The sequence below is a fragment of the Scatophagus argus genome, chromosome 16 (assembly GCF_020382885.2).
Source record: "Scatophagus argus isolate fScaArg1 chromosome 16, fScaArg1.pri, whole genome shotgun sequence".
Taxonomy (NCBI): Eukaryota; Metazoa; Chordata; class Actinopteri; family Scatophagidae; genus Scatophagus; species Scatophagus argus.
Genome location: NC_058508.1, coordinates 15,704,523 through 15,732,426, shown reverse-complemented (window position 1 = coordinate 15,732,426; position 27,904 = coordinate 15,704,523). Strand labels below are relative to the sequence as shown.

Here is a 27,904-nt window from a genome sequence, read left to right as displayed (position 1 = left end):
GGTGCTGGTTAGTGGTGATGGTGACTGGAGAGGGAAGAGGTGCTCTCTACGGTTAGGAGGTATTAAGGGAGTGATCGGTTAGAACTGCAAGTGCCAGGATGGGGCGGACAGCATCTACAGGTTAACTTGTCTACCTCCTCAGGAACCTCTGATTCAGGCAATGTGCTGGGAACCACAGTGGGTGCTTCAGTTGTAGAGTCAGGTTCATGTGTGGGCATCTCCATGAGGGTCTTCTCAAGGACTTCAGTGTGGATGACAGTTTCAAGGGTGTTCTTAATTTCTGGTTGCTCTGTAGGCTGAAAAGGTTCTTGAGATAGATACTCAGGCAGTGTTGTGGACACTCTGAGGAAGCCATCCTCAATATCCTCCTCTTCATGTTTTTTCCTTCTCGATCCCTTCTTGCCCTTGCCTTTGCGTTTGCCTTTGCCTTTAGAGCCCTTGTCCCTCTTCTTTTTGTTCTTTTTGCCTTTCCTGTCCTTTTTGGAGTGCTCCTTTGGCTCATCAGGCTGGTCACTTTGCATCAAGGGGTTAAACCCAAGTTGGGAGTTCTTTTATGAAAAAGGGAATGTAAGATGAAGGCACAGGTGAAACACAGAGAAAAACACTGCCGTGAATGAAAACACAGTAAGGAAAATAGCCAGCAACACTGAAGTAAACAGATGCATACAGGTTCTGTAACACCTTTAAAGGGTAGGATACCTACTGTAACTCCCAGCTCAACACCTAAAGCAAACATGAAATGGGAAGGAACAAACAAATGTACAGTTGTTTCCTCTTAGTCAAAGCAGGCAACACGTTTGCTTGTGTGGTCATGGGTCACCCTGTCTATAATCATACAAAAGTGCTAATTCTTAGTATGTTGTGGCAATAAACAAATATGGGTTGTGTCATCCTCTGGAGTGGCGTCCATTGCATCTCTGTGAGACGAATGGGCTCCGCCTGAAAATGACATTGGAGGCCAAGTCTGTGGAATACTTGAGGGGTCATTTAGATCCACTTGCAAACAAGGCCAGTGTGTAAGGGAGAATGATGGGAAGTAGGTCAGTGGGGTGACGGATGTTGACATGTTCTGAATTCGAGAGCTCAGCTGTAGTTCTGTAAAGTCCAGCTGGATGACGATCAAATTGCCTCATACTACCATTAAGGAAACATTTCTGGAGATTCGTCAGTGGCCAGATTTGTGTGCAGACACACATGCTCTCACACAGGTGTGTATACACATGTGGCAGACACAGAAAAAAATAGACACATACATAAAACTATTTGTTGACACCCAGCCACACACACACACACACTCATATATCCCTGCCTCTCTTCGCCTGGCTGCCTCCTTCCTCCTTATCTCTATCTTTCACACACCACCAAAGAAATATACAGTAATTCATATCCATGATTAATTCAATTTTTTATGCATGCTTGAGGATTGGAAGAGCTATTATATCATGTTTCAGTTATCAGTGTGTGTGTGTGTGTCTGTGTGCTCTTTACCAAAAGGAACACCTGTCCTGACCTTAAGAATGCTCCACTGCTGGCAACATTTGGAAGAAGACACTTGACTGATGGCCTATACTGTCTTAATCTATCAAGTCCCTTTTTGCAAACACTCAGTACATTTGCAGCACTCACGCCTCTTCTTGGCTTGAGCTGTTGTCTGCTTGTAACTCACAGAACCCTTAGAGACATATAGGTGTATTAATATGCATTAATATGCCTGCCTTTCTTCCCTTTACTGATTGGCTGTGAAGCAAGGGCTCCTGCAAACCCACATTAGAAGCCAGAGGGACCTGACAGTGTCTACGGAAATGACAAAATTGTAATGAAATAAAAATAAGAATGTATGAAGAAATCACAGCCTTTGTGTTGAAATAAAAATGTCTCTGCAGTTAGCTGGGGTGACCAAAAGTTAAATGTTATCAACTGTCAAATTTATGTGTATTCGTCCATTGGGTATTGCCTCCTGTTGGTGGCAGTACTGACCTCTTGCAGCTCCCGGGCTTGGATGTTGTAGGGCAAAGTGAAATCACAGTCTGGTATGTAGTTTACACAGTAGCTGGCAGCAGCTTGGGGGTCCTCCTCAATTAGTAGTTGCTGAATATCTCCCTGAAATAAATCACAAAGACAGACAACTGTCATGTTATAAAGCCAGGCATTAGAGAAAAGCATAATCATCTCACTGCAGCAATGACATAAATATAGAGTAGACAGTACCTGTAAAAATACACCACAACACCATAGACACTATGAGAACAACAAAACTAACCGTATACCTAGATATTAAGCAAAGAGTAAAACAGTAGCATCACCAATCTGGCACTGTAACTATAAGTCCAGGAGGGGTCTGACTGTGTACATGAAACAGTCAAACAGCTCTCTCTCACCACCACACCGTCAGAGCCTTTCACTTCCCATCTCACCCTGAAGGCGTAGACTCTGCGTCTACACAAACATGTACAGAGACAGCACTGCAGGACCCTGCAGCACTGAGCCCCGAGCCTTTGTTGGCTTTCATGGCCTTATACTTACACCCACTATTCTCTGTCCCCATTATATTATATCATAATGCTTTGTAATGCTGAAATAACTAGTAGCTTGATTGTTAGTTGATGTATTAAAGCACAAATTTGTCAATTATCAAGTAAAATACCAAGGGGAATGATTGCAGGTGCCAACCTCGGTTAAATATGACTCTAAGACAACAATTTTGGATCAAATAAATTTTGATATGCATTTATCATTGTTTTTGACATTTTATAGCCTGAATTATGATTAAAACAATATGTCCAAAAATGAATTGATAGCAAAAGCTGCAGTGCTAATTCTTTGTGACACAACTCAGAAAATAATTCAGTATGAATAAAAGGCAGCCCCATTGCACAGTGCTTGACAAGGTTTAGATCACATTAGTAAAACGAATCTATGTAATTGACAGCTATTGCAAACATATTGCTGGGTGAAATGTTATTCAGGGACAGCTGGGTAGCCATTTGTGATAAATCAAGTCAGATTAACTGCTTGATGTTCTGGTAATTATAGTCCCATTGTAATCTCTTTAATTATGCTTTAGTGGCCAGAGGTGAAATAAATCAAAACACATTGCTTCTCTGTAAACCGCCAGCAGCTCATACATCTTCTCATACAGCTCAGCTTAGGCCTTATCAGCAATGCATGTTTACGCAAAGTTTGGCTCACCATACACAAAACTGTAAACCTGGGGAAAAAAACTGCTGAAACAGTCATTTATGTTTTAATACATCAAACATGAAAGGAGTTGTTATCCAGTTATCCTTTTTTCATCCTGTTTTGGCCAAAAGCCAGTGTCAAAGGAAATTATTGCACTCTAAGGTGAGAGAAAGAGTGAGAGAGAAAGGCAACAGGGAGTTAATCCAATCTAATCCAATCTCAATTTTAGATCAAAGGCAACACTTTCTCAGAGAAGTTTCCCTGTTTTTCTTGCCTAGCAGGAGTTCTCTTTTCTAGAAAAACACAGCAAGTAAAGTGTTGCCCAAAATCATGTGTGCTCTGTCATTGTCCATTTAGGACCGAGTAAGGACATCCGAAGAGGACATATGAGAATGTGCTGAAACGGAAAACACCTCAGCTGAATCCACAAAATGCTCATGGCTCACAAATATCAGACATGAAGTCACACATGGCTCTGCTGGAAAAGGTTTATTAGTTTTTCAGAGAGTGGTCTCTTTGATTCCCTTTGCTGTCTGTAATAAGGTGCCAGCTAGCCAAGAATTATACTTCTTCACCAAATCACAGCTAATTAGGCCGCATACGAGGCGCTGTACACTCATTTGCAGAGCCTTAATGAGATCTCGATTTCTAAATGAAAAAAAACCTTGTGTTCTTGTGTGAGTCACAATCTCGCTGAGAGAAGAAACAAGCAAAAGTTTGAAACAAACAAGCTCACCATAAAGAAACAGCACCTTCAAGGCTCCTCATTTGCCCAAAGTGCAGCAGATGCTCGTGACAAACCAAAAACATCTGACCATCAGACATAAGTCATTACCATGGAAAAATCGGACAGACGGACCTTCATCGATTTTATATGCTTCTACGATTTGTGTGATAAATTGACGGGGTTGCTAAGGATTCAAATAAAGCTGCTCTTCAGTGATATGCTTGACAAGTCATGGTTTCAACATGCCTTAAAGATTGAGCCAAAAACATTTCCAGTGCTAATCAAGAAAGAAACAATCGGAATTTCCTAATAAATAAACGCTGGGCAGGTCTTATCTAAGCAGCCAGCATGTTGGAGGCAGATACACAGGGCACACAGGAGCCAAGACTTGTGAACAGTTTGATGTTTGCTTTGCTGCAAATGCAAGCAGTGTCGAATTTGAACACCAAACTTCTGTAGCCATTTGTGGACAATCTGGAAGCAATAGAGACATTAGTGGCTGACCATGGTCCCTACGCTCCCACGCTGAGCTCCCACGCTGGGAGAACTGGGCCGGAACACTGACCTCCTCCCCCAGAACCAGGGCCTGGGAACAGAGGCCCTGAGGTCAGCCTGCTTAATCTCTCTTCCCCTGGTACCAGCCTCACCCAAGGGGTACAAGACTGATGCTTTAAAATGCACAGCAAAACTGCTATGAATACATACTGTTCATGCACACAGTCATATTTTACCATAACAAGTATGATAAAAATCAAATATGTTAAGACCTCTAGATTAAACAGCGCAATTTCCATAACCATGACCACAAATAGTGCATTGATTGGAGTAAAAGGATGGATCTGGTCAAGAGATGAAGGGCATTGCTCATCACCTCCAATCATCATCATCATCATCATAACTCTTCACTTAGGATGATAAATATGGGTATGGAAGTGTTTTTGGAGTGAGGCCAAGGATTAAATGGTCTCCACTGCCTCTGAAAAAGAAAATTTATAGACCTCAGGGGACATATTTCTTAACGGAAGTGGAATATAAGGCAACTTAAATACTGTAATGCCTGTCAGCATATGAGAGGAAACGGTACGAAGGGAACAGAGAGTAACTTAAAGCATGATGGGAGTGGCAACTGAGGTTAAGTCAGGGCAAAGTTAATAAGTAGACAGGGTTAGAAAGGTAGTTATTGACTGCACACACAAAATCCAAAGGTGGTAGGTGTTGTCAGAGCATCTGGTTTTCTCCTGGTGAAAGTAAAGAAATCTGTGGTTACTGTCAATTAGGCCAGTTGGGGGTCATTAAAAGCCTCCCCCTGTAGTTTACTCTTAAAGTTTAACAGATTATTCCCTTTTGTAGACTGTGTAAAACAAGGTTGGGGTGGTCTCTCTAAACTTCTCTAAACTTAACTGTACCATATATCACTTTCTATATTTCCTTTCCTTTCTTTGTTCCATTGCTGCAGAGACACAGAGCCCTGAAGACAGGGCAGGGAAAGGGGTTTGAGCTGATCTCTGTCTCATGCTGTGGGCGAGAGATTTAGAGTGGAGACTCATTGGGAATGACAATAGAGCCGGGGTGGCATATTGTCATGGGAAGCACAGAGAATGACTTGTGACAAAAAAGGTTACTTCAGAGTGAATGAGGAATTGGATCGACTGGTTTAAATCTTCTTGCTACATTTTTCCCAGCATTTTGATCCACATTTGGACAGACACTGTTATATAACTCTAACGAAGCATACTTTTTTAATCTAACTATTGAAGAAAACACATTTGGAATGACTCAAACAGTGGATTTATTTGTGATTTATATCCCCTGCTCCTCAATGATAAAAAACAAAACAAAACATGTAACTCCAGTGTTTTGCATGTATTTTTATGCACAGTAAAGGTGCAGGCTGTGAAATGACTGTCATTTGCTTCCTTACACTCCATGGGTAGAAAATGGCTCAAAGTGCCCTCTCCTGTTTCAAATCATCCTGAACCTTGCTAGGCCAATGCTGCAATCTGCAATCTGGTGAACTCTGTTTTCATTGTAGACACAAAACGGTTCGACAGCAGCTGCCCACGGCTGGTTAGCTCTGACTACCAGTTCTGTATGCTGTTTCTGCCAAACTGAGCAGGAGCCACTCTGTCACACTGTCTGTTGCCTTGGTTGGTGTCTCCTTAAGTCCAGCATCACAACACTACATCCCTTACAATGGTTGTCCTGTTCACTCCTCTGCTGCATCTTTTACATATGCTGGGATGGAGGGAGTTAGCGGAATTTGGGTGTGTACGTACTCTTTCGTGTCCAAATGCACAGCTGGTCATTCAGTCTCACACTGAGACATCTGGCCAACAAATCTATACTGACAAATCCAAAAAGCAAAGAGAATGTATTTTGTTTCTTGGCTTTGCAATGGAAATGGAAAAGCTGGGCATGTCTGAACAGCACATCTCCTCCCCATTCCCTCCCAAACACCTCTTTACCTCTGCACTGTTTTGTTCTGCAGCTCTTGATTGACAGCAGACCCCTGTTGCCCCATTGCCTCTTGAATCATGATTGTCCCTTTCTTTTCATACATAAGATGCTTTGAAGAAACAGTTCCGTTCATCAACAGTTCAGAAACAGTTCATCCAAAAATTAAAATTCAGTCATTATGCCAGGGGAAAGCTTCACTGCAAAAAAACATTGCAGTGTTCTTCTGAAGAAGTGAAAAAGCTGGGGACTTGTTTTAAAGTATTAAAAAGCAAAAAAAAAAAAAAAAACCCAAAGAAACAACAACAACAACAAAAAAAAACATAAAATGGCTCCATAAAGGTTGTCCAGTGTACTCCAAAGTCTCCAGCAACCCCAGAAGGCCCTGAACTGATTTAAAAAAGATTCAAACTCACTTACAGGAGACATTAGATCGCAGTCTCTGCATATCTCCATTACCCAGAACCTTGCATCACACAAAACAGAGGGTGTGCTGCTAAAGTTGATTTCATCATGGGGTACATGTATATGCATTCAAGCTTGTGCACCCGCTTCAGACCAGATGCACACTAATGCTTTTAGCTTAGCAGCTACAAAGCATATTTTGACTTAAACTGACTTCTTTTTCAATCTGTTTGGGATATCTGAGCTTTGGGAGATTTGGCAGACAAGCTGTACGGGGTCTTTTTTTGTTGGTTTTTTTTTTTACATTCTAAGTTTGTAGTTTGTTTAGCAGAATGCTTCAATGCTGTTTTGCTGTGAAGCCCCAGAAATGTTTTGTATGGGGGTTAGTCGACAATCACTGACTTCATTCAATTTTGAGTTAACTGTTCCTTCGGAGGTGGCTGGGGGACTCCATTGTATAACATATAGTTTATATTCTGCTAATCCCATTATTTCATCAACCCAACTGTACATTACAATATACCATAGATCATACGGTATGGTATATATGGTAATACATTCAATGTTTCATATGAGCAATGCTTTGCCTTTGGTGCAGCATGAAGAAGTTATCTAACCTGACCAGCAAACTACCCAAATCCTCATCACTTCACTCAACAAGCTACAGAAATGCTCTAGTCATCAGTAAGGAGACAGAAGAAGAAGCTTGCCAATAAAGTAAGAAAGAATAACTTCATACAAATGAAAACAAGGTCATCAGAACATCCCCCTACAGCACTTTGTCAGATGATTCAGCTAATACGCATTGCATATGACCTCAGTGAAACAGTCTCCCGTGGTTGCACCTACATACGTAATAACACAAAGTTCACATGATACTGACTCTCATTATCTTTCTTTGTCTACCTTAGTGTACACATACACAAAAAAGGCATGAAATACTCAGATTAGTTGTTCTTAGTAACTGCCTGACCACACTTGTTGTAACACTGGCCACACACAATGAAAAACAGAAATTGTTTTTTTTTGAAATAGCAACATTGAAGGGTATGGTATCAATTTGATATTATACATTCAGAGGCTTTGATAATATCCCACCTCAAATGCATGTTCGTCCAATAACCGTGTCCCAAACACAGTGACGCCGTCTGTGCTGACTACAGCGTTATCCCCTCGCAGCAAATCCAGGGTCTCTGTCCTCTGACAGTCCAAGTAGAGGGTCACAAACTTGCCCTGCACACTGTAGGCTATCCTGTGCCATCTGAAAGAACAAAGAGAATGTGAGAATTAACAGATAGTTGAAACCTGGAAGGAGGTATTGCAAAAATGTAGAAGTAGAAGTATTTTATGTCTAAAGGTAAGCCTTTTTCCCTGTAGAATCAGCACTGCAAAGAGCTATTTCACACCTCTTTCAAATCAAGCAAGACAGAAGCGCCTTTGAGCCTGAGACTGTGAAGGACTGATTTCCCTAACTACTTTGATCAAGTCAATTCATTGCAGCAAGAACTGCCCAAGAATCTTATTTTCTTTAAGGTCACTCGAGGTCAACCACACGGACTGAGCTTTATGAATCAAACCATATGTGAGAACCGCCTCAAATTTTGAGGCTTGGTAAAGATAAACACGCGTGGTTAATATAAATTATGCAAGATTAACGCATCTGATCTATTGCACACATACACATCAGATACAGTGTACTGTCTAGAGATGGACTTTCATCAATATCTGCTATGATGGAAAAAGTTATAGTTCCTCAAACTACTCACTTTCCATCAGCCAGGTTGATCTTCTTGAAGACGGGGTACATTTCTGGTGCGGGCTGCCCATGCTGGTCCTCATACAGGAAGACAGGCGAACGGCCCACTTCCAGGCCCAGCTGCTGCACCCCCTGGTCATCGTACACTGACAGCAGGAAGAATTGGGAGCCCTTTTTAGCTCGCACAGTAGCCATCAGGGAGAAATTCTCAGGAAATTTAGAATCTGGAGGAGGAGAGGAGAGAAGAGGGGCAGTTAAGTCATTCAACAGAGAGAACGGCAGGGAGTAGACATTTTTATAACATACAGACAGCACCTGCTTCTAGTGAGACCTGAGATCTGTACAGTATATGGTCTATTATAACAAAAAGTCCAGTACCAGGGAAAAGCTGTTTGGTAGGAGCACTGAGCTGGATCTTTTTGTCTATCTTGTAGGCCAGGTCCATCTCCTCCATGCCCCTCCTGCTGGTACACAGACCAGCCTCCAAGGACACCCCCTCCATGTTCTCTGACAGCTCCAGCACTTGCAGAACATCGATGGGATCAGCTGGGAATGGAAAGAAAGAAAAAATGAGACATTCCACATAGTTATGGATCAGATTATTTCATGCTCTCAGGCATTAGTTAAGTCTATCCCTCTGAACAATATGTTGTTTGCATAATTTTAAATAAGCTAATGTTCTGCTTTCTCTGTTTTCCTGTTTCCTGTATTGTATGAACTATTTAAAAAAACTGCTTATGAGAGGGTGGAGCTTTGTGGCAGGTGGCGACAGCATTCTTTTACTCATGTCAACACTTAAACTGTGCCAATGTGACAGCACTTTGTTGTCTGGCTCAGTTAAGTGCCGGTTGTTACCCAGCTGAAGAGCAGGGTTTAGTGTGGCTGGGAGGTGGTCTTAAAATGTGGAGGCTTCCTGCTTCCTAGAAGTCGGAAGGGACGAACTCCTCTGAGATGTGGCGGCAGGTGGCCAGGCTTCTGTGGGTGTTATTATTGGATAGGGGTGGTACACAGCCTAACCTATAATCCTACTCCAGCACACCTGACAGCTGACACCTGCACTCTGCTCAGCCTGCACCAGAGAGCAATAGTACGCCTGCATCGCATTTACCACACTTCAGTGGCACAAACAAGGTCTCATCTCATTATGTATCAAAACAATTGATAGCATTCTGATGAAAACTCTTGAAACAAGCACGCAGAAAAAGTAGAAAGCTGGAAAACTGATCTCATCAGTTGATAAGATGGAGATGTTAGTGTCATGCAAATATACGGAGTATCAAATTATTCTTATTTGCAATGAGCGTTGCAACGGTTGCCCCTCTAGATATGAGATTTCTCACAGTGTTGTGTCACATTACAATGTGCCTGTGATTTATTTGCAGTCCGCTGGTCATGTTGTTAGATGTTCTGTCGATAGGGCACTGCCGTGAGCATTAGCCAGGATCAGAGCGTTGTGTGCAGCCAGTCCCCCACCAGCTGCCAGAGAGAGCCTGTTCAGGGTAGCTCAGCCCTTAGCATTTCAGGCATCTGAAATGAGTATCCTAAACCTAAATTGCCTCCTGTAGCTCTTGCTGCTCATATAGACCTCGCTTTTTATTCTCCTTGTTAATTAAACATGTGGAGAAAGTTTACCGTTGCCCAGACGTTGCCTGCAGAAAAACACAGCATTGCATTTTATGGCATTATTTATTTGCATAGCAGAGGTTGTTTATTCCAAGCAGCTTTGAGAGCTCACCCTCTCAGTTTCCTAGCATGGCAACAGAGCTGTAAATAGGTTAAGCTGTGAATTACAGTTGGGCTCCAACAATGGAAAACATCAAGTACAGATCTAAAGGTATTTAAGACCCCAGGGCTTAAAATGTTGAATTTATATAGAGTCATAAACAGGCTGTGTAAATTAAATAATAACACAAGTTGCTGGATTTTAACAACAGAAACCTTGGGCTGTTGTATGTAGTCCCACAACTAAACATTCACCCACACACAGTCACTTAGGATAATTTTCAAATCTGCTCTAGCCACCATGACAGTGAACCAAGAACTAAATGTCAACAAATAAGTTATCTATTGATTTCAAAAGGTCACAGCCCAGTCACCCACACTTATATCAAGGACAGTGGAATGTTCTCAGTTATACATTTTTGTTTGTTAGGTATCTCATATATGTAAGAAGGTCGAGTAGTGTAAGTTCTATTTTAAGATTCATTTTCAGAGTGCAATGTTTCAAATCTTGTCTGTTGGCCTCATACAGTCACCTGATAAAATAATCAGATTTACAATGCTAGTTAAGTTGACCTTTAAAATGGGTTTCAACAAACTCATGACGTCTGCTTTAAGAAAGTCATCAAAAATGCAAGCCACAACCTTTAATGCCCTAATCATGTTGCCACTTCAGAAGCAAACAGCAGAGACATGGAACACCAGAGTCTCTTTTATTCTAATAGCTTAAGGCTCAGTCTTCATTAAATACGTAAGCATCATTTCTGTCAAAGCGCTTCAGTCTCCCCAACGGTTTACTTTCCACTCTCCAAAATGCATCATGTCTGGGCCCTAATCCCTAATGTTTATATTTAACTGAACTGTGTCTCTGCCTTTTTCTGATCCCGAGTGAGTTCTTTGTAGTTCTCTTGTGGCCTGGTTTGATTCTTGACTGAAAGTCAATTTCCTCTGGGATAGGAAAACTGAAAGTTGCATTTAAGTCAAAGGTCAGAATCCTGAATCTCAATCTCTATCTCTCTAATACCGTACTCATGCAGACGGAGGAAGAGAGGTCATAAGGCAGTGATTTTTGGAACAGTCTGAATAATGTTCTAAATTGAAGCAAGATGGGTCTAATTATATGGGATTCTTGGGTTTGTGTCAGCCCATCCTGAACAGCACCTGACAAAATGTCCTCAAAACAAACTAACACAATTAACTTTTCAGCAGTAAGGTATTAATTTCAACCAATCCAAGCAAAGATATGTGGATGCACTCCATGAACTACATAAGGTAGTTTCTGCCTCAACTGTTACTTATTTTGAAGACAACCGTTGCCCAGCTCTGAACATGTTCCAGCTATGGGTTGACAAGACACTCTTGACCTCTGACACTCTCAAGACAACAGGGAACAGTGGAACTGTGCAACAATGCCAAAGGGAGAAATCTGAGACGAGCAACACAAATTCCTCCGAAAAAAGAAAGTGCATTCTCAGAGATCTGTCAGTTAAACTTGCAGGGAATAATAGGCATCCCAAACCCAAGTGTGCAAAATAAACTGTTGAGGACTAAATTTGGCAAGCTGATTCAGAGGATGTGGGAAAAACCTGACTGGGACTGGGATGCAACAACATCAAAAGCTAGCTGCATACAAAAGTGAGTCACATAAAATAACTTTGTAGTTTCTCCTAGTTCATCATTTTAATACCACAACCCCTGACTCTGGCGTCAAGAGGAAAACCCCAGGCCAGTGGCAGGCAGCCAAATGAAATCTGAATCCATGCAACAATCAATAAAAGAAAGTTATCTATATCCACAAAGGATTGATTTATGTCACCCGAAGTTGTGCCAGTGTTTGCAGCCTCTTTACCTATCCTGCAGCACTGACTGACTGGCTTTGCTTGCATCTCATTAGACTTTGAGGCAATCATGTTCTCACCTGTCAGATTATGTTAATTCAAGAAGGTTAGTAGGAGTGAATGAGCATAAAGGAGATCAACATCTCCATCAGACCTCTGGTACTGCTACTAGCATGCTGTCTTCACCACTAAAAGATAATGCTCAAACGTGTTTCAAATAGCATTGTAGAATCTCGATTGACTGATGACTAACAGCTTCCCAGTCACCCCAGCTGGTCAAAGCACATGGGAAGGACCCAAAACACCCAGCAGTTTCACTGGAATTCAGCAATTTTGGCAAAGCAGGAGAAGGGATCACAAACTTTACAGCACAGATTTACTGTGCAGGCACAGAATAATGCACATAAACACACAGATTCTTAGTATGAGACATTTTTGTCCTGTTTTTCTTGTTCTTGTGCTTTTTTTCTCCGAGGCAACCAAAGTCCAAAGTCTTCCTGACAGAAAAGGGCTGAGCACTCCATATCACAAATCATACTGTATTCTCTGGAAATTCCACCAAACAGTCTGCATCTGTGTATCTTCTCTGGCTGGGTGACACAGTCTCTCCGTGCCTTGCAGCCACTTCAGTCAGACGTGGACATAATGTGTTCTCTGTGTTTCTGAAGCAAATGTCTCTGAAGACATTCTTCATGACTCACACCACCTACACTCTCAACTCAGCCTGAAAATACCACTCTCTATCTCTCTCTCTCTCTCTCTCTCTCTCTCTCTCACACACACACACACACACACACACGCACACACAATACTGCACTGTCAGAAACTATTGCGCCTGGGAACTAGGGAATTTTAACAAGAAATAAAGCCAGAATGAATTGAGGCAATGAGTATTTCCCACAGTGTCTTGGACCACACCCTGAGCTGAGTGGAAAAAAATCACTGACATTTGATCTTTGAATTACTGTTTGGAGATGTTCATGCATCTCATAATAAATAAGATGACAATGGGTGATCCTATGCTGAAAATATGAACAGCTAGCAGACATATACAGACAGTACCTTTCTAAATCTTTTTCTACTGAGATCCCACCTCCATACTGTTCACGAAGCATTTCTTCAGAAACATTATAAATGTCACTGGCTGTAAAACATGAGTAACTATGAAAAATTGGTGACAGATCCAGTGGATGAGGCCAAATAAATGCAGACACAGTTTCTCCTGGGCTCCGTAAAGAATAGCCTTAATCTAATTAGCAGTGGGTGTGACCTTTTGTCTGGGTCATTGCTGCTTGTGGACAAGAACACCATGAGGCAAGGAGAGCTAATAACACAGTCTGAATAGATAAAAACACATGAACAGCCAGATAAGACTGCACACACAGTAACACTAGTATGACAACTTATATGTAGCTCAACTATATACTATGTTTATATGTAGCTCAACTATAACCCACCCACAGAAAGAAAAAAAAAAACACTTTGGACTCCCCTCAAGTGGAACTACAGACTCCCCCTCCCTTTTTCACTGGAAATCAGAGGCCTTGTGAGAGGAGTGTGTGAAAAATCTCGGACAAAGGTAAATGCATTGTAACATGGAGACAGAAGCATCTGTAGGGCTGCAATTATGCAAACTGAGAGGCAATGATGTTTATTGCCACAAATGTGCTTTGTGATTGGGCCTGCTTTCAGTTATCACTAAGAGTTTAGAGGCAAATCGAGCCAGCGGTTGTGTTGACAACTGCTGGGATTGATTTTTTTAACTTAAACTGAGGGGCTAAGGGTGAATGAATATTACTAAGAGATTATGCCAAGTGACAAATACAATTACATTTTTGAATCATTTCAAGCATGTAGCCTATAATACTAAAATATTTGTAACATCATACCTCATTATAATTATTTACAGGATTGTACTCTCCAGCCTGTGTAGGCATGAAGAGAAAAGGCATGCAAATACAGAGATAATGTAAGACATTCTGCAGCTGCGCAGGCTGTTTGTGTCCTTGTGCGACCTGATAATACATACAGGACATACACACTGTGGGTAATCCACTAACAGATCGACTCCTAGCTATAATGATAAACCGTACGCGAACGATAATGTCTGATCTTAACCAGTGTACAGTGTGTTATGTATGATGTCTCATATCAAACATGCCTTTCAATGGTACAAGGCACCATGTCTCTTTGAGCTAGCATTACAGCCCAAGCATTTCCTCATCTTAATCTGTGAACTCTCACTTATGCCTTTATTGAACTCTCATTTCATAACACTGATTTCATAAACATATGTGGGCAGCTTTTTTCCACCAACATATCTCCTTGCTCATTTTGTACTACATGAAGGAAACAGCCAAATTATTTCTCTAATATTAAAAACAACATCAATTTAGGATAGGTGTACGGACAAAAGTCTTAAATATCAAAACAATTTAACATAATCAGGGTGCTCTGCTGGATATAGGTCAGTAGCTGTTTCTTTTTGTTCAGGCAGACGCTCACTACGAGTTAAACTTCTGTTGTTCTAGTGGAATCGGGTTACACATTTCCTTCGTATTCACATCGACACCACATTCTTCAATCTCCACAGTTTGTTCTGCTCATGTTTATTCACAGTGTGAAGGGTCGACAGGCCAAAAAGCTGCTTAGTCCATTGAGAAAACACCTGCCCCTCTAGGCACTCCACACAAACGGAACACATACACATACAGAAACACACATTTGTTTTTATACACGTGCAAGGAAGTTCTTGGACTACAGCAAATCCATTCCCTAACCATAATCTCCACTGCGTGCCTAATATTGGCCCTTAACCTAGCCTGACCCAGTTTCTGGACACTGAAGTCCCTGTAAGAGGTGGGTGGAGGGTTTAAAATATCCCGATACTGGAGAACCTTTTCTCATCTCTTTATCCCTCTGAGGTCCTCATAAATATGTAACACAGCATACTACCACAACAAATACAAACACAAGTGTGCACACACAATCTATGCACATGTGCATCTACAGGATACACACCTCAGGCACAGAGGATTACCTTCACATAAACATGCAAGCGCACACATGGCCAAACCCATTCAAGTTTCAATCCCAACCCGTCATTTAGTCTCTCAGACATCATAATATTAAGGCAGCTATTAAGGAGCGTAACACCAGAGCTGGGAAATCAAAGAACATCACTATATGCAACACACACACACACACACACATGCATACACCAATGTGTTGTACACCTGCTGCTTTAGAAGTTCTGCTCCTTTGTACTTCTGAGGGGACAGAAATTCTCAACAAGGTGTGGACCTCTGTGGAACTTCAAGACCAGGATCTTTCCCCTACATTTTAGCAGCTTAGGATCTATGCTTAAGAGCACTTGGTAGGTTCAGATAAGTTGAAATATGAACCAGGTCATGATGTTACTGAGGGTAGCATATTGTTTTCAGCAGTCTACAGATGGCTTTGGCAGCAAAGCTTACTACTGTGACCTCCACTAAGACGTGCATGAGCATGTGATGGACGACTAGATAAAACTTTTCTGAACCTCATGAACTGGGATAAAGAGGCACATGACATGTAAGGGGACACTGCAAAGGAGTCAGCTCCTCTGATGTCTGCTCATTGCAATTCTACAGAAACAATCTCCAACTAGTCCCATAGAAAGCTTCTTCAAACATTCAGCAATCAGAAATACAGAGCCTTAGAGGCCCGAGGGGAAGGGAGGTTCTGAGTTTCTGGAAGCCAGATGTGCGTTCAGTACTATAGATTGCAGTCCAGCGCCATGAAGTGTTTAAGCATTGTTTCTACATATTAAAGAGTTGGGGGAATTCCAAGCAGTCTGCCTCATTAAACAGTCTGAGAAACAGTTTGATATGACACTTGCAGCATCAGCAACAAGGGACCGACATCAGCATCTCAGACGCTTCTGATATTTAATGTTTCCATTAGAGGAACACAAACGCACATAACACAATAAAACACTAGTGCTGTAATAGGCATAAAATTCCTCTTATCCCGTTCTCTAGCCTGCTAAGTTCGGCTGCCTTTTTCATTTGTTTTCATTTGCCACTAATTTGTTTCTGGATCAAAGGCAAACGAGGCTCACCGGCCTCCTTTGGGAGTCTGGTGCAGGATTGGCGAGGAGGCTGGATCAAACGGGACGCAGTGAGGGGGCTGTACGCACGATTTCCCCTCTGTCACAGAACCAGTCAAGGATGAGGCAGGGCATAATGCAGGGGGAGAAAATGATGTAAATGAAGAGATAAGGCATATAAAACGAAAACAAACATTTCCTATTCCCCAGACTTTGAAAGGAACAGGGGGGGAAAAGAAAAGAAGAAAAAGAAAACTGAACAAAAATGTGTTGAGGCAAGAGAACAGAGAATTCTCACTGAAACGAACTGCGGACCTGTGCAAGACTGTCTCACTTCCTGTCAGCAAACATAACTACTAGACTACAAAGTACTCTCTCATCTCTGTGGAACACACACATAGAAAGCATATGGGAAAACATTCTTGCACTGTAATACACACACTCATAGACACGAACACGTTATCTACCACATGCACATATCTAAGACTTCCATATCAGCACCACCATATGTCCCATGCACTTTTAAATCATCTCAGCCTCTCACTTTACTGGCCCTGAGGGAGCAGTGGACACCACAGCTTTTGTGTCACTTGAATGTGAGTATGTCAGTTGGCTCACTTCCGCCTGCCACTGTGGCTATTTTAGCCACTGAATTCCAACAAATCCTGCCAACTGTGAAGGGAATGCATGCGGAAAGCCATTTTTTAAGCACTTCTGGTGACCACAGGGTTAACTCTTGCTGTTTAGGCATGTCGCTACATCAGGGAGTCTCTAAAGCTCAGCACCTGCAAGGAAATGAGCTGCTGCCAGTTGAAGATACTCAATACATGGCCACAGGACATGGACGCCTGTGTGGTGACAGCAGAAGGCCAAATGACATACAGTATGTATGAACAAGTTGGTTCTGTTACAGGCTGTGTTTGGATGGTCTTAGAAATGGCTGCACAAGCTTGAATGTGCAGCAAATGTGGACATGGACAGAGAGACAGAGACACAGCTGTTTGACAGGGAGCCAGAGGCCCTCTTCCTGCAGGTGCATAATAGATAAATGAGCCCATCACTTCACTCCTACAATATATCTACAGTAAACTCATATATACATAGTGTGGTTGGATGCATTAAGTTACAGCTATGTAAAATATGATCTGTCGTAGCAGCTTGCAATAAAGCATGTAAAACGTTGATGTGTGCCAGAATAATCATGACCATGGCAATAAGCGTGTTAGTGCTAAGCGCCTTCACTTAAGACCTATGTGAGCAGAGGGCACATTAAACAGATCCATGACAGGAATTTTAATCTACTCAGTTCGGTCAGTGTTCAGCCATTCACCTCATTTCTCAAGCCAACGTTAAACCTTTTCACAGCAAACCGACGCTGGTCACAAGCAAACTCAAACATGACATCATACATCTCCCGAGGTCGCCTCAAAGTCTTTCAGCACACCTGACACACGAAGGACATCATTCAAATTCAAACCTTGGAAACATCTCCAATTAAGAAATACACGCGCGTGCAGGAAACGCTGAATCAAGCAAAACGTGCTCCTTGTGCGATGGCGACCATTAGGAGGCTCTGTTTGCACAACGCCAACTTGTTTTATTGGACATAATTGCACATCCTCTGCACAAATCTGAAAACAATTCCGACAGCTTCTAAACGTCATTTTGAGTGAGCTTTCAGCAGTTTTAATCCCAGCACGAAGCGACTCAGTGGGGCGAGTGGAAGCGTCACCAAAACATTCACGCAGATTCAAAGCAAAGTCACGAGCCTCACGCGCCAGGATCCTGAGTGGGAAACCTTAAAGTGAACATTATGTTTTTGAGATAATAACTTAATGATGTCTTAAGGGGTGAAGTGATGAATGAACATCCCTGGAAAAAGAACTGCTAACTTTGATAAGGGGGGCAGTGCATCATTTACAGACTGCGCTGATGGGACTTTATGTCGATTTTATTTTTTACTTCTTCTAGCATTTATAGCATGTGGACATCTTTCTTATTTAACCGAAGGTGTTCGACCAGGTACTTTACCAGTTTGTGTTGTCGTCACATGAAGTAGGATAAAAAGCAACAGCGGAGTTCTCCTGCGTGACTGGATCCTTATTAAAGAGTCCATCTTTACCAGCAGAGACCCCCCTCTGCCTCCTCCACCAGAACTTTATAGTGCAGAAGCTGTTTTTTGCAGGAACTCAGCAGCCATGCGGGGAGAAGAAAAAAGAAGAAGAGAAGCGGCGAGTCTGTAGTTCCTCTTGCTTGATTGTTGGAGAAGTTTTGTTGTGGTGGCTCCTCTCAGTTTCACTCTGTCTCTCTCTCATTCAATTTCTCCCTCTCACCCTCACTCCCTCCCTCTGCTCTCCACCTCCTCCGCCTCTTCCCTCCCATAGGACGGTGTCCTGGGACGCATGTAAGAGTGGAGCGCCTGCAGAAGACTCCCATCATAAATCACTTTTATCACTCTCGATAATTTAGGTGTCTTTTCTTAGGGGTGGTCATTACCCACCTAAGTGACGTAGAGCACAACGCTCCTACCTGGTAACCTGTCAAGTTTCTTGATTTTTTTGCAGCCAGCGTAGATTATTCACAGAGACTTTAACGAGAGGCACTGCACTTGGATGCTGGATATAGAAGTAAACTGAGTGTGAACAAGGTGTGTTAGTGAATGAATACAATGATGATGATGATGATGATGCAGGAATTTCAGATATCTCATGTTTTAATTCTTGCTATTTGGCATGTACCTTTGAAGCTGGAGGGTGTATTTGAACTTTCACACAACACTTGGTAAATACAACTCAACATTACACCCCAGGAAAGTTCATGGAGTAAGGTTTCAGCAGAGCAGGAAAGGTTATCTCCTCCATCAGTCTAATCTCAGCTCAGCATACTTGCAGCAGTTCTGTAGTGCTTGTTCAGGCAGGAGCTTTACCGCCTCGAGGCTGGAGGCAGAATCACCTCAGGCTAAAGGTTGTGGACTGCTAGTTCAGGGGCAGGCTCGCCTCGCTAAAACCCCATTACTTAAAACAAAGAGATGTAGGCTATCGTTGTACACCCCTTAATTCAAAGTTGAGTGGCCAACTCCAGTAGCTCTGTAATGTAAACGAAATCCCCCAAACAATAGTAAGTTTGCACAGAACATAAACATTAATGTTTGTCCTCACATTGTGTTGTCACACATATTAGGTGTTTTTTTCCATTTTGTATTGAGCATATTTTGCACGTGCAATACTGTACAATATGAACTGAATTTGCATAGAACAAAAGGTTAATAATCTTTTAGTAGGAATGAGCAGAAATAATTAGCTGTGACAAGTTTCTCACCTCTTAATATTGTCATGGATGTCCATCCCAATCATCTGACAGAACTTCAGCCTGCACAGTGTTGATTACCTGTGGAGGTTGAATATAGCCCTGCCAGAAGCCTAATTAATTCCAGACAGACTTTAGTATTCAGTTGAGACATGTTCTAAGATAAGACTTGTGAAGACCTTGTCTAATTGGAAAATTACCAAAGATAACATTTCTTAAGTCCAAGCCACAACAGGCCCTTATAAAGTAACAGAGAGCTGAAAACCTTGACAATGTTCAGAGAAAATAAACCTTATTAAAACTTCTTAATGGAGAAGAGTCTCAACCAAGATCAAGAAACACACGAATTCAAAAGCCACAAATTCTACCTTTAATCTAACGATACTGTTCCATATTTTTCTTTGCCAAACCCAACAAATTATTTGGCATTAAACAAAAGTGACCCACAGACACATCTGTTGTGAATACAAAACGTGGCACTGCTTCTTTTTGGTAAATAAAAAACATCAAAAAGTCAGGTTCAACCACATTAAAATTCTTAATTCTTCAGGAAAATTAAAAGTACATGGTACATTTCCTGAGCCTCAAAGACAGGGAACACAAGAAAAGAAGAGTGATTAGAAAGAACACAGAAAAGTCATGGCAGTGATCGGGAGTCATAGCGGTTTGACAGAAACACCCAGATAACTGGGCAGATTGGGGTTGGTCTGGTAGGTAAACAACGGTGCCCTGACCTCCCACCGTCTCCCTTCTCAGTACCAGCTTAGCCAGCCTGAGTCAGAGCCACATTCCTAGCAGCTTTTAGCAGATAGTTACTAAGAGTCCATGGGATAGCCTGAGCTCTGGGTGAGAAATATTTCCACGGCATGTGCTATGTACCTTTGTCCAACTACGGACCCTGTTTAACTTAAAGATAATTATTCTTTAAAGTGCACAACAAACAATACAACAAAGAAAAAACAAGGTTTCTAATGAGTTCTTCATCAGGAAATAACCCTGACATCAACCACACACTTCGGTTTTCCACATGACTAGCAGCAGACATGTATTAATTGAGCCTGAGACCCAACACATACATTTAAATTATTACACATGACATGACTGTAAGCGCAGGAAAATTCCAATTATAATCAAAGTTGATGCATTTGTCTCACACCAGTAGATTCATTAACCAGAAGGGTTCCATACAGCTGGCTGATAATGATTAATGTAAGGTAGGTACATTATCCTTTTTCAAGTAAACACATAAATGTTGCTGAAAAGTTCTCAGCACGGAGAATGAAGTCACTTCATGCCGTTGTCATGTAGGCTCATGAAGAGTCTACGAAAACCAAGAGCTTTTTGTAGACTGACATGTATTTCTGAATGAGCAAGAAAAAAAAAATCACATGAAGTTTGGCAGGAATTGAACGTACCACAGACTTAAGCTTAAGGATGTTTTTCTGTTTCTCTCTGTAGTTAGTTTCAGCCTCTTGAAATTTTTAGTCATTTATTTTCTAATTCCGTAGCGCAACATAAATTACACTGATTATAAATTAGTTTATCCCATATATGTGATATGATGTAATTGGAATTGTTCCCCCTCTCTCACTGCAGGCCATTCTGTGTCGATAAATCATGCTGGATTTTTCTCATCTTTTAATCAAGTGAAGTGACCTGTCATCACCATATTTTAAGCCCTGTGAGACACAGTGAAACTTTACTAACTGTCAAGTGCAAGCTGATGAGCATTTAGGATTAGAGATCCTAAAATGGGCTTTCAACTGAGTCTGCCTGCAGTCTGCTCCCTCTGTTGAAAAACATGCCAGAACGGGGCAAAAGGCCAATTGTCAGGAAAAATATGCATGGAAGTGTCAGAAGAAAGTGGCGACCGACGCTTTCAGCTTGCCAGAAATTGATTTATGTATTTTTAAAAGACAAAATTTTTTTTTTTCGATGGCGTGATTATGAAATAACCACCTTACAAATTACATTCAGATCTTTCCGCTGTTGGGTCAGTTAGTGGTGTATTATGTGATAAACAATGTTTTCAGTTTCTGTTGATGTGATATAATGAGAATTTAAAAATGGGTGTGCGCATCTAAGTTTGTGGTTTGTGTGTATTTGTGTGGCGGAGACTGACAGTAAATGAATCGTCGTTTCATTATTTAGAGCAGAATTATGAATGAGCCTTAGATAAGAACGACAGTTTTTTCTGCACACAGAGTTTATAACAAACCGCCAACATCTGTCTGCAATTCATGTCAGATAGAAGAAATGATATGTGGTCTCAGTTAATGGTGAGAAATATGATCTTTTGAGCAGAATGGCTTAAAATGTGGGATTTGTCAGTGACTTCAAAACAACAAAAAAAAACCTCATCTGACATGCTTTAACAAGTACAAGTATAAAGGCTATAAACAGAGGCACTGAACAAATGCACATTTTGCTTGTGGAGGGTAAACGTAGGTTAACCTGTCAGAGCCTGGTGAAACCCCTGATCTGTGAAAGCACCTCAAGAGAAACGTGACTGTGCCACCCACTGACTGATGATGACCGTCTCACCACATATGAGGCAGCATGTATTCTTACATAAGAGCTTTCACAAAACCACATCCTGTAATACAAATCCATCTGCAACGGGTTCTCTGAGGTTACCTTCTTGCAGTATATACACTATATAGACAAAAGTAGTGGGACACGTGACCATTACACCAACAGGGACTTTAATGGCATCGCATTCTAAATACACAGACAGCTTTGCAGTTATAGCAGCTTCCACAAGGTTTTGGAGTGTTTCTGTGGGAATTTTTACCCATTCATGCAGTAGAACATTTGTGAAGTCAGACACTGATGTTGGACAAAAAGTCCTGGCTCAAAATCTCCGCTCCAGTTCATCTCAAAGGTGTTGGATGGGACTGAGGTCAGGACTCTGTGTGGACCAGTCAAGTTCTCCTGCACCAAACTCATCCAACCATGTCTTTATGGACTTTGCTTTGTGCACTGGGGCACAGTCATGCTGGAATAGAAAAGGGCCTTCAACAAACGGGCCTTCAACAAAAGGTGGAAGCACAGCATTGTCCAAAATGTCTTGGTATGCTGAAGCATTAAGATTTCCCTTCAAGGGGGCGAGGGCAACCCCTGAAAACCAGCCCAATAAAGAGGCGTGACTGGATACTGTTGTAGGAGCACATCAGACAGGATAGGACTACTCACCACAGCGCTTACCTTAACCAATTATGGCGATGTATAGAATTTGGAAAAGAGCTCTATACTCGAATCTTTGTGAAAGGAGTAAGATTGCCATCAGAAGCAGAGCTGAGCAGGGACTGGATGCAGAGCAGACATATTACTCAACACAGTCAGTTGCTAAACACTGCTGTAATTAAGTTGCCAAACCAAGGATGTGACCACGAGAAAGCGTGTGGAAACTTCCCCTTTTGCCATGGACCAGTCAGGAGAACTGCCAGCTTGGTGATAATTATAATATTTAGACCTGACAGGAGACTAAGCTAATTAACATCTAAGGACCATGTCTGTGAAATGAGCTGCTCAAACAAATAGACTAAATAAACTCAACCAGCACACTAATTCACCCCACTGTGTACCCTCCCCTTCACTGTTAGTTTACAGCCCAAAACACAATGATTGATGACCATTAGGGTAAAAACTGGCTTTTGCAGGGGTACTTAAGGTAAATCCAAGTACTCACACCAAATATGATTCATACCAGGTTTTCTTTGAACTTGCCTAATGTGTGGAAGACATTTGAATTTCCATAACACAGGCTTTCTTGTAAATATGCGAGGAAAGTTATTTTTTATACAATACAAAGTGTATTTAACTCTAAGTGTTGATATTGGGAATATATGAGGACCTTTAAAATACGCAAAAGAGTTCATCAGAAGAGTTCTGTAATGGACAGCCCCCTGTTAATCCATTTGTGTAACTTATTTGACTAATATTAAGATGTTCCTGGCACCTTGCTGTTGTTTCTCTTTGCTTTATGCTTTTAGCGCTCAGAAAACCTTTGAATAAAATGGCATTGTGCTTCATGTTTCAGCCTGTCGTCGTACTGCAAGAAATCTTTGCCTCTGTATTTAAAGTAACTACTATGAACTTTTGAATAATGCTTTTCAAACCAGTGTGTTTCTGAGAATGCATGAATGGCCTATCATAATGAGGGGTAACTCAGAATGTCATTAACTGGAGATCAAAAATGCCACATTATGATGGCAGTGTGTCGTTGCTCTCAAAGCACTCTCTGTTCACTGTGTGTGGTCTGTAGCTGCTGCAACACTTTATACTCTGCCCTTCTGGTGAAGCTCATGGGTTACTTTTTAGCACTTCTCTAAAATCTACAGTGTTCTCTGCCGAAGACAGAGCCCCTAAAACTCTTCTCCAGCTCAATCCTTTGCATCCATTCTTTCTGGGGTTTTTTTTTTTTTGGTGTCCCTCCCGCCCACCGACCCCCAGCTACTCTTTCCCTTCGTCCCTTTTATTCTCATGAAGTTTGCATTCCACACCTCCTCTGCAGACTGCACACAAAAGAGCAGAAAGCGCCACTCCTGACCTGTGGCAAACATTCCAGTCCTCTGGGCCCTTTCACACAACCGGAGTCCCCATATCCTTTCAGTGCCATCAGCCAGAGTCTGTCACTTGTCCAAAGCTACTGCATGGAGATACCACAGACAGGAGAGCCAAAACATTGTCAGTCTGATATGTTGCTGTATGATGAAAAATGTTTGTGGAAGATTATTTCAAGGTTCAAAATTAATGTTAGGGAAAACATTTGAAATGCGGTGTATTTAAATGTGATGTGAATTTAGAATAAGGTCTTTGCTTTATCAATTAATCCATCTTTAATTTTGATAAGTAAAAACAGGCTTTATAAAGTCAGCTGGGAAAACAGTGAAGCATCCAGGAGCATCTGCTCGTGTATCTTTAAATTCACTGGACAGGAAATTGTCTATTAAGCTATGGAAGTGCTTTCAGAAGGGACTTGGGCTGTAATTTTCTAAGATTTGGGCTGCGATCAAGAGGTTACAGATGATTTGGGCCCAGGGCACAGCTGGAGTATGTGCAGGGCCGTCAGACGGGACACGTAAAAGCTCAGAGGAAGGATGCTGAAAAAGTGGTTGTTACAAGGAGGGTCACATAATGTAGGAGGAAAAGTGCAATAGAGAAAGTGGACAGGGGAAAGTTTGAGGTGAAAAGGGGAGGACGGTTTACTACAAGACATTAAGGCAGAGAAAGCACGTGGCACTGAAAAGCGTGTAGGGGCTTGTATTATCCCCTCTTCTGTCTCTTTCCTCTTTCCTTCAGTGTCTTAATGCCTCAGTCCTCTGAAATTCCACAGTAATAGCTTGTAGGGGAGACACGATTGCCTGTCCAGAACACCTCCTCATCTCCATCAACACCTGTCCACTTTTTCCAGAGGCACAAAGGAAAGCAGGCCAGTTAAGGGCCCTGACCTCACTCCTCTAGCTTACTCTGGCCCTTTTAGCACCACATCCAATGATGGAATGGCCATCTTGAGTACCAAGAGCTTATGTAAAATAAATTAAAATAAATTAGAATGCTGTGTAGCATGAACTTCTTACTTTACAGGCATTTCTAGCATTAAGTTTGGTCTCTGCTGAGTTTTATGACTGATAGTTTATACTCTCTTGCATTGTGCTATAATATAAAATTGGGAATCATGTAGGTTAAATTAAATCTGATTTCAAATTAATGATTTTGTAGCAAACCACAAACCACAAATAACCAAAAGGTTATTTGGTTGTTTTAACATTGTTGGGTCAAGGTTTTTGGTCTGGTCTGGGTCTCTATCTGTCCCTGACTGTGAAATTTGTTCAGACCACCACCTGCTGATCTGTCATAAAAATGCAAAAAGTAAAATCCATCAGTGGATTTTTGCTCTCACTTTCTTTTACAACTACTTTTGGTCGCTTATGATTTTGGTAATTTATTCTGCTTCAATTGCAGCTTAGATTGTCATCCAAATGCCTGAAACCTGAAATGTAGCCAAATACCGACACTGTCAGCTCAGATTTAAAGCTGCTTTATCTGACAATGGAAATTATACTTTCATTATCTCACTGTAAACCTCAGCTTTTCCGTGAGAGAAATGGGTCATAGCTTAGGGATGTTTCAAATAAGCAGACATCAGCTTTGTGAGACAGAAAGAGGAAATTGGGCCTGAACTCAGTGGAAGCTGACAGTCTGCTCTCTGTCGTCAGCATAGTGGTGGTAATGGTTTATCACAAGCAGTGATTGTTGGAAGTATTTTATTGTATTTTATGTCTTCTGAAGGGCGGCACGGTGGTGCAGTGGTTAGCACTGTCGCCTCATAGTAAGAGGGTCCCAGGTTCGAATCCCGGTCTGGGCCCTTCTATGTGGAGTTTGCATGTTCTCCCTGTGCCTGCGTGGGTTTTCTCCGGGTACTCCGGCTTCCTCCCACAATACCAAAAACATGCACATTAGGTTAATTGGCTACTCTAAATTGCCCCTAGGTGTGAGAGTGTGTGGTTGTCTGTCTTTGTGTGTTGGCCCGGCGATTGACTGGCGACCAGTCCAGGGTGTACCCCGCCTCTCGCCCGTAGTCAGCTGGGATAGGCTCCAGCTTCCCCGCGACCCTGACGGATAAGCGGTATAGAAAATGGATGGATGGATGTCTTCTGAAAAATTGACTTATATATGCATTACTTGCTTGATGTTGACTTTTATTTCACAGCTCAGTCTGTCTTCAGTCCATCCACCTGCTGGATGGACTGCACTTGATTGATCATGCCGGGACGCTGCTCATTGTGAAAATATGTCTTCCCTGTGGGCTGTGGGAGAATCTCTCCCTTCAAGGATTTGACCAAAATGAATCACTGCTCTTGATGATCCAGTTCTGTAGCCTGAGTTTACCCTCAGAGGAGACAGACAGACTCTGCGGTCTGTGAGAGGGAGGTCCTCCGTTCTCAACTTCTCTCTTGTCTCACCTTTATAGTGACCCGCTTCACACTTTCTTGACATGTTAAAATGTTAGAATAGGGCTGAAGGGGTTAACCAAGAGGGATGCTTAAAGCAGGGGACCCACATTCTTCTTTTTGTTGTTGCAAAATATTTCAAAGGACAGAAATGTTGATGATGCAAGATTTAGTTGCATCAGTGGGCTACATAATCAGGTTTCATGAGCAAGGGAGAAAAAGTCAAGAGAGAATTATATACCCAGAATCTTTTGTGGAGCTACTTTATAGCCACAGATCAGACTAATTATTAGTATTATATCTAATGATTATGTCACAGTGCTTACAAAGAAAAGCCACCTGATCCATCATAATAATCCCAGATCAATTTGGCTCTTCAACACAGAAACAAAAATGATAATAATTCCATTATTAAATGAATGCATCAGATAAGTCACATTGGCCTATTTTAAAATATCAAGAATATATATGTCTGCTTTAATCAAAAAGTAAATCAGAAAACATCCTGGGCAGTTGTGTTTGAAATTTGCATCATGTGAAGTTGTCATGCAAACACGGTGAGTTAAAAGTAAAGGAGATAAACTACATTTTATTTTTAACAAGTCATTCACTGACTAATCACACCTGATTGTTCTTCGGGTCGTTAGCTGCTTTGGTGGTTATGAGGATTAGTATTTGAGCAAATGAGAGCATAAATTTAAAGTCTTCTGTCAAACCTTTTACAGTTTGCATGTGGTTGCATCACATTTAGCAACAGGCAAAAACACCTTAGTCTTTGAATCGTGTACTGTGGCCTTTCATCAGAAAAAACAAACAAAAAAACAAAAAAACAATTTAGTCTGGTTTGTGATCTTATCAGAGGCACTTTGGCCTCTTACAACATCCGTCAAGATTAGGATTAGCTCATCACACCATAACAGACACTTCTAAAATAACCCATAAATAACCCAACTCAGACCATTCTTCTCACATTCTTACATTTAATTAGTGATTAGATTAGGCTACACCGATGCAATTAGCATTAATTATTTCATGTGTCATACATTCAATAAGGCTGAGTGCTTTTTCAGAGTGCCACGCCTTTCATTGCCACCAGATGGCAGTACAATGCAACGCATTAGATTACAAAGGACACCACCTTCAAAGATTAGGGGGGAGCATATGGGTTGACTAGATGACTAGAATTTATACAAATTTATACAAAGATTTTTATGAATAAATCAACTAGCGCCAATTAATTAACTAAATATTGTTTTTAAGATTTAAGATTAAATAATAGTTGACAGCTAAGTCCGGTTAACTACAATAAACTTCACTTCTATTAAGAATATTGATTGCCATATAATGGTGAACCCTAATGAACACAATACTATGTGAATACTGTATATACTGTGTACATACTGTGTAGTTATTTGCTGTTGGGTCAGCAGCTCAGAAATCAAATAAGCTCTGCCCCCTCCGCAACACGCACGT

The 27,904-nt window shown here is 41.5% G+C and overlaps 1 protein-coding gene across 3 annotated transcripts in view; it reads right to left on the bottom strand.

Moving 5' to 3' along the window:
* Positions 1-18,501, bottom strand: part of col5a3a (collagen, type V, alpha 3a) — a 46,318-nt gene extending 27,817 nt beyond the window's left edge. Inside the window, exons 1-6 of one of the 3 annotated variants that reach the window (XM_046414595.1) lie at positions 18,201-18,501; positions 8,901-9,068; positions 8,533-8,746; positions 7,865-8,027; positions 1,978-2,100; positions 135-548 (exon numbers count right to left, since the gene is read on the bottom strand). In XM_046414595.1, the coding sequence (XP_046270551.1) occupies positions 135-548; positions 1,978-2,100; positions 7,865-8,027; positions 8,533-8,746; positions 8,901-9,068; positions 18,201-18,285 (1,167 nt within the window). In that variant the 5' untranslated portion in view covers positions 18,286-18,501. Of the gene's footprint in view, positions 1-134; positions 549-1,977; positions 2,101-7,864; positions 8,028-8,532; positions 8,747-8,900; positions 9,069-17,499; positions 17,619-18,200 lie in introns of those variants that run through there. The other 2 variants (XM_046414596.1, XM_046414597.1) reach the window with 2 other exon arrangements.
* Between the last annotated feature and the right edge of the window lie 9,403 nt (positions 18,502-27,904).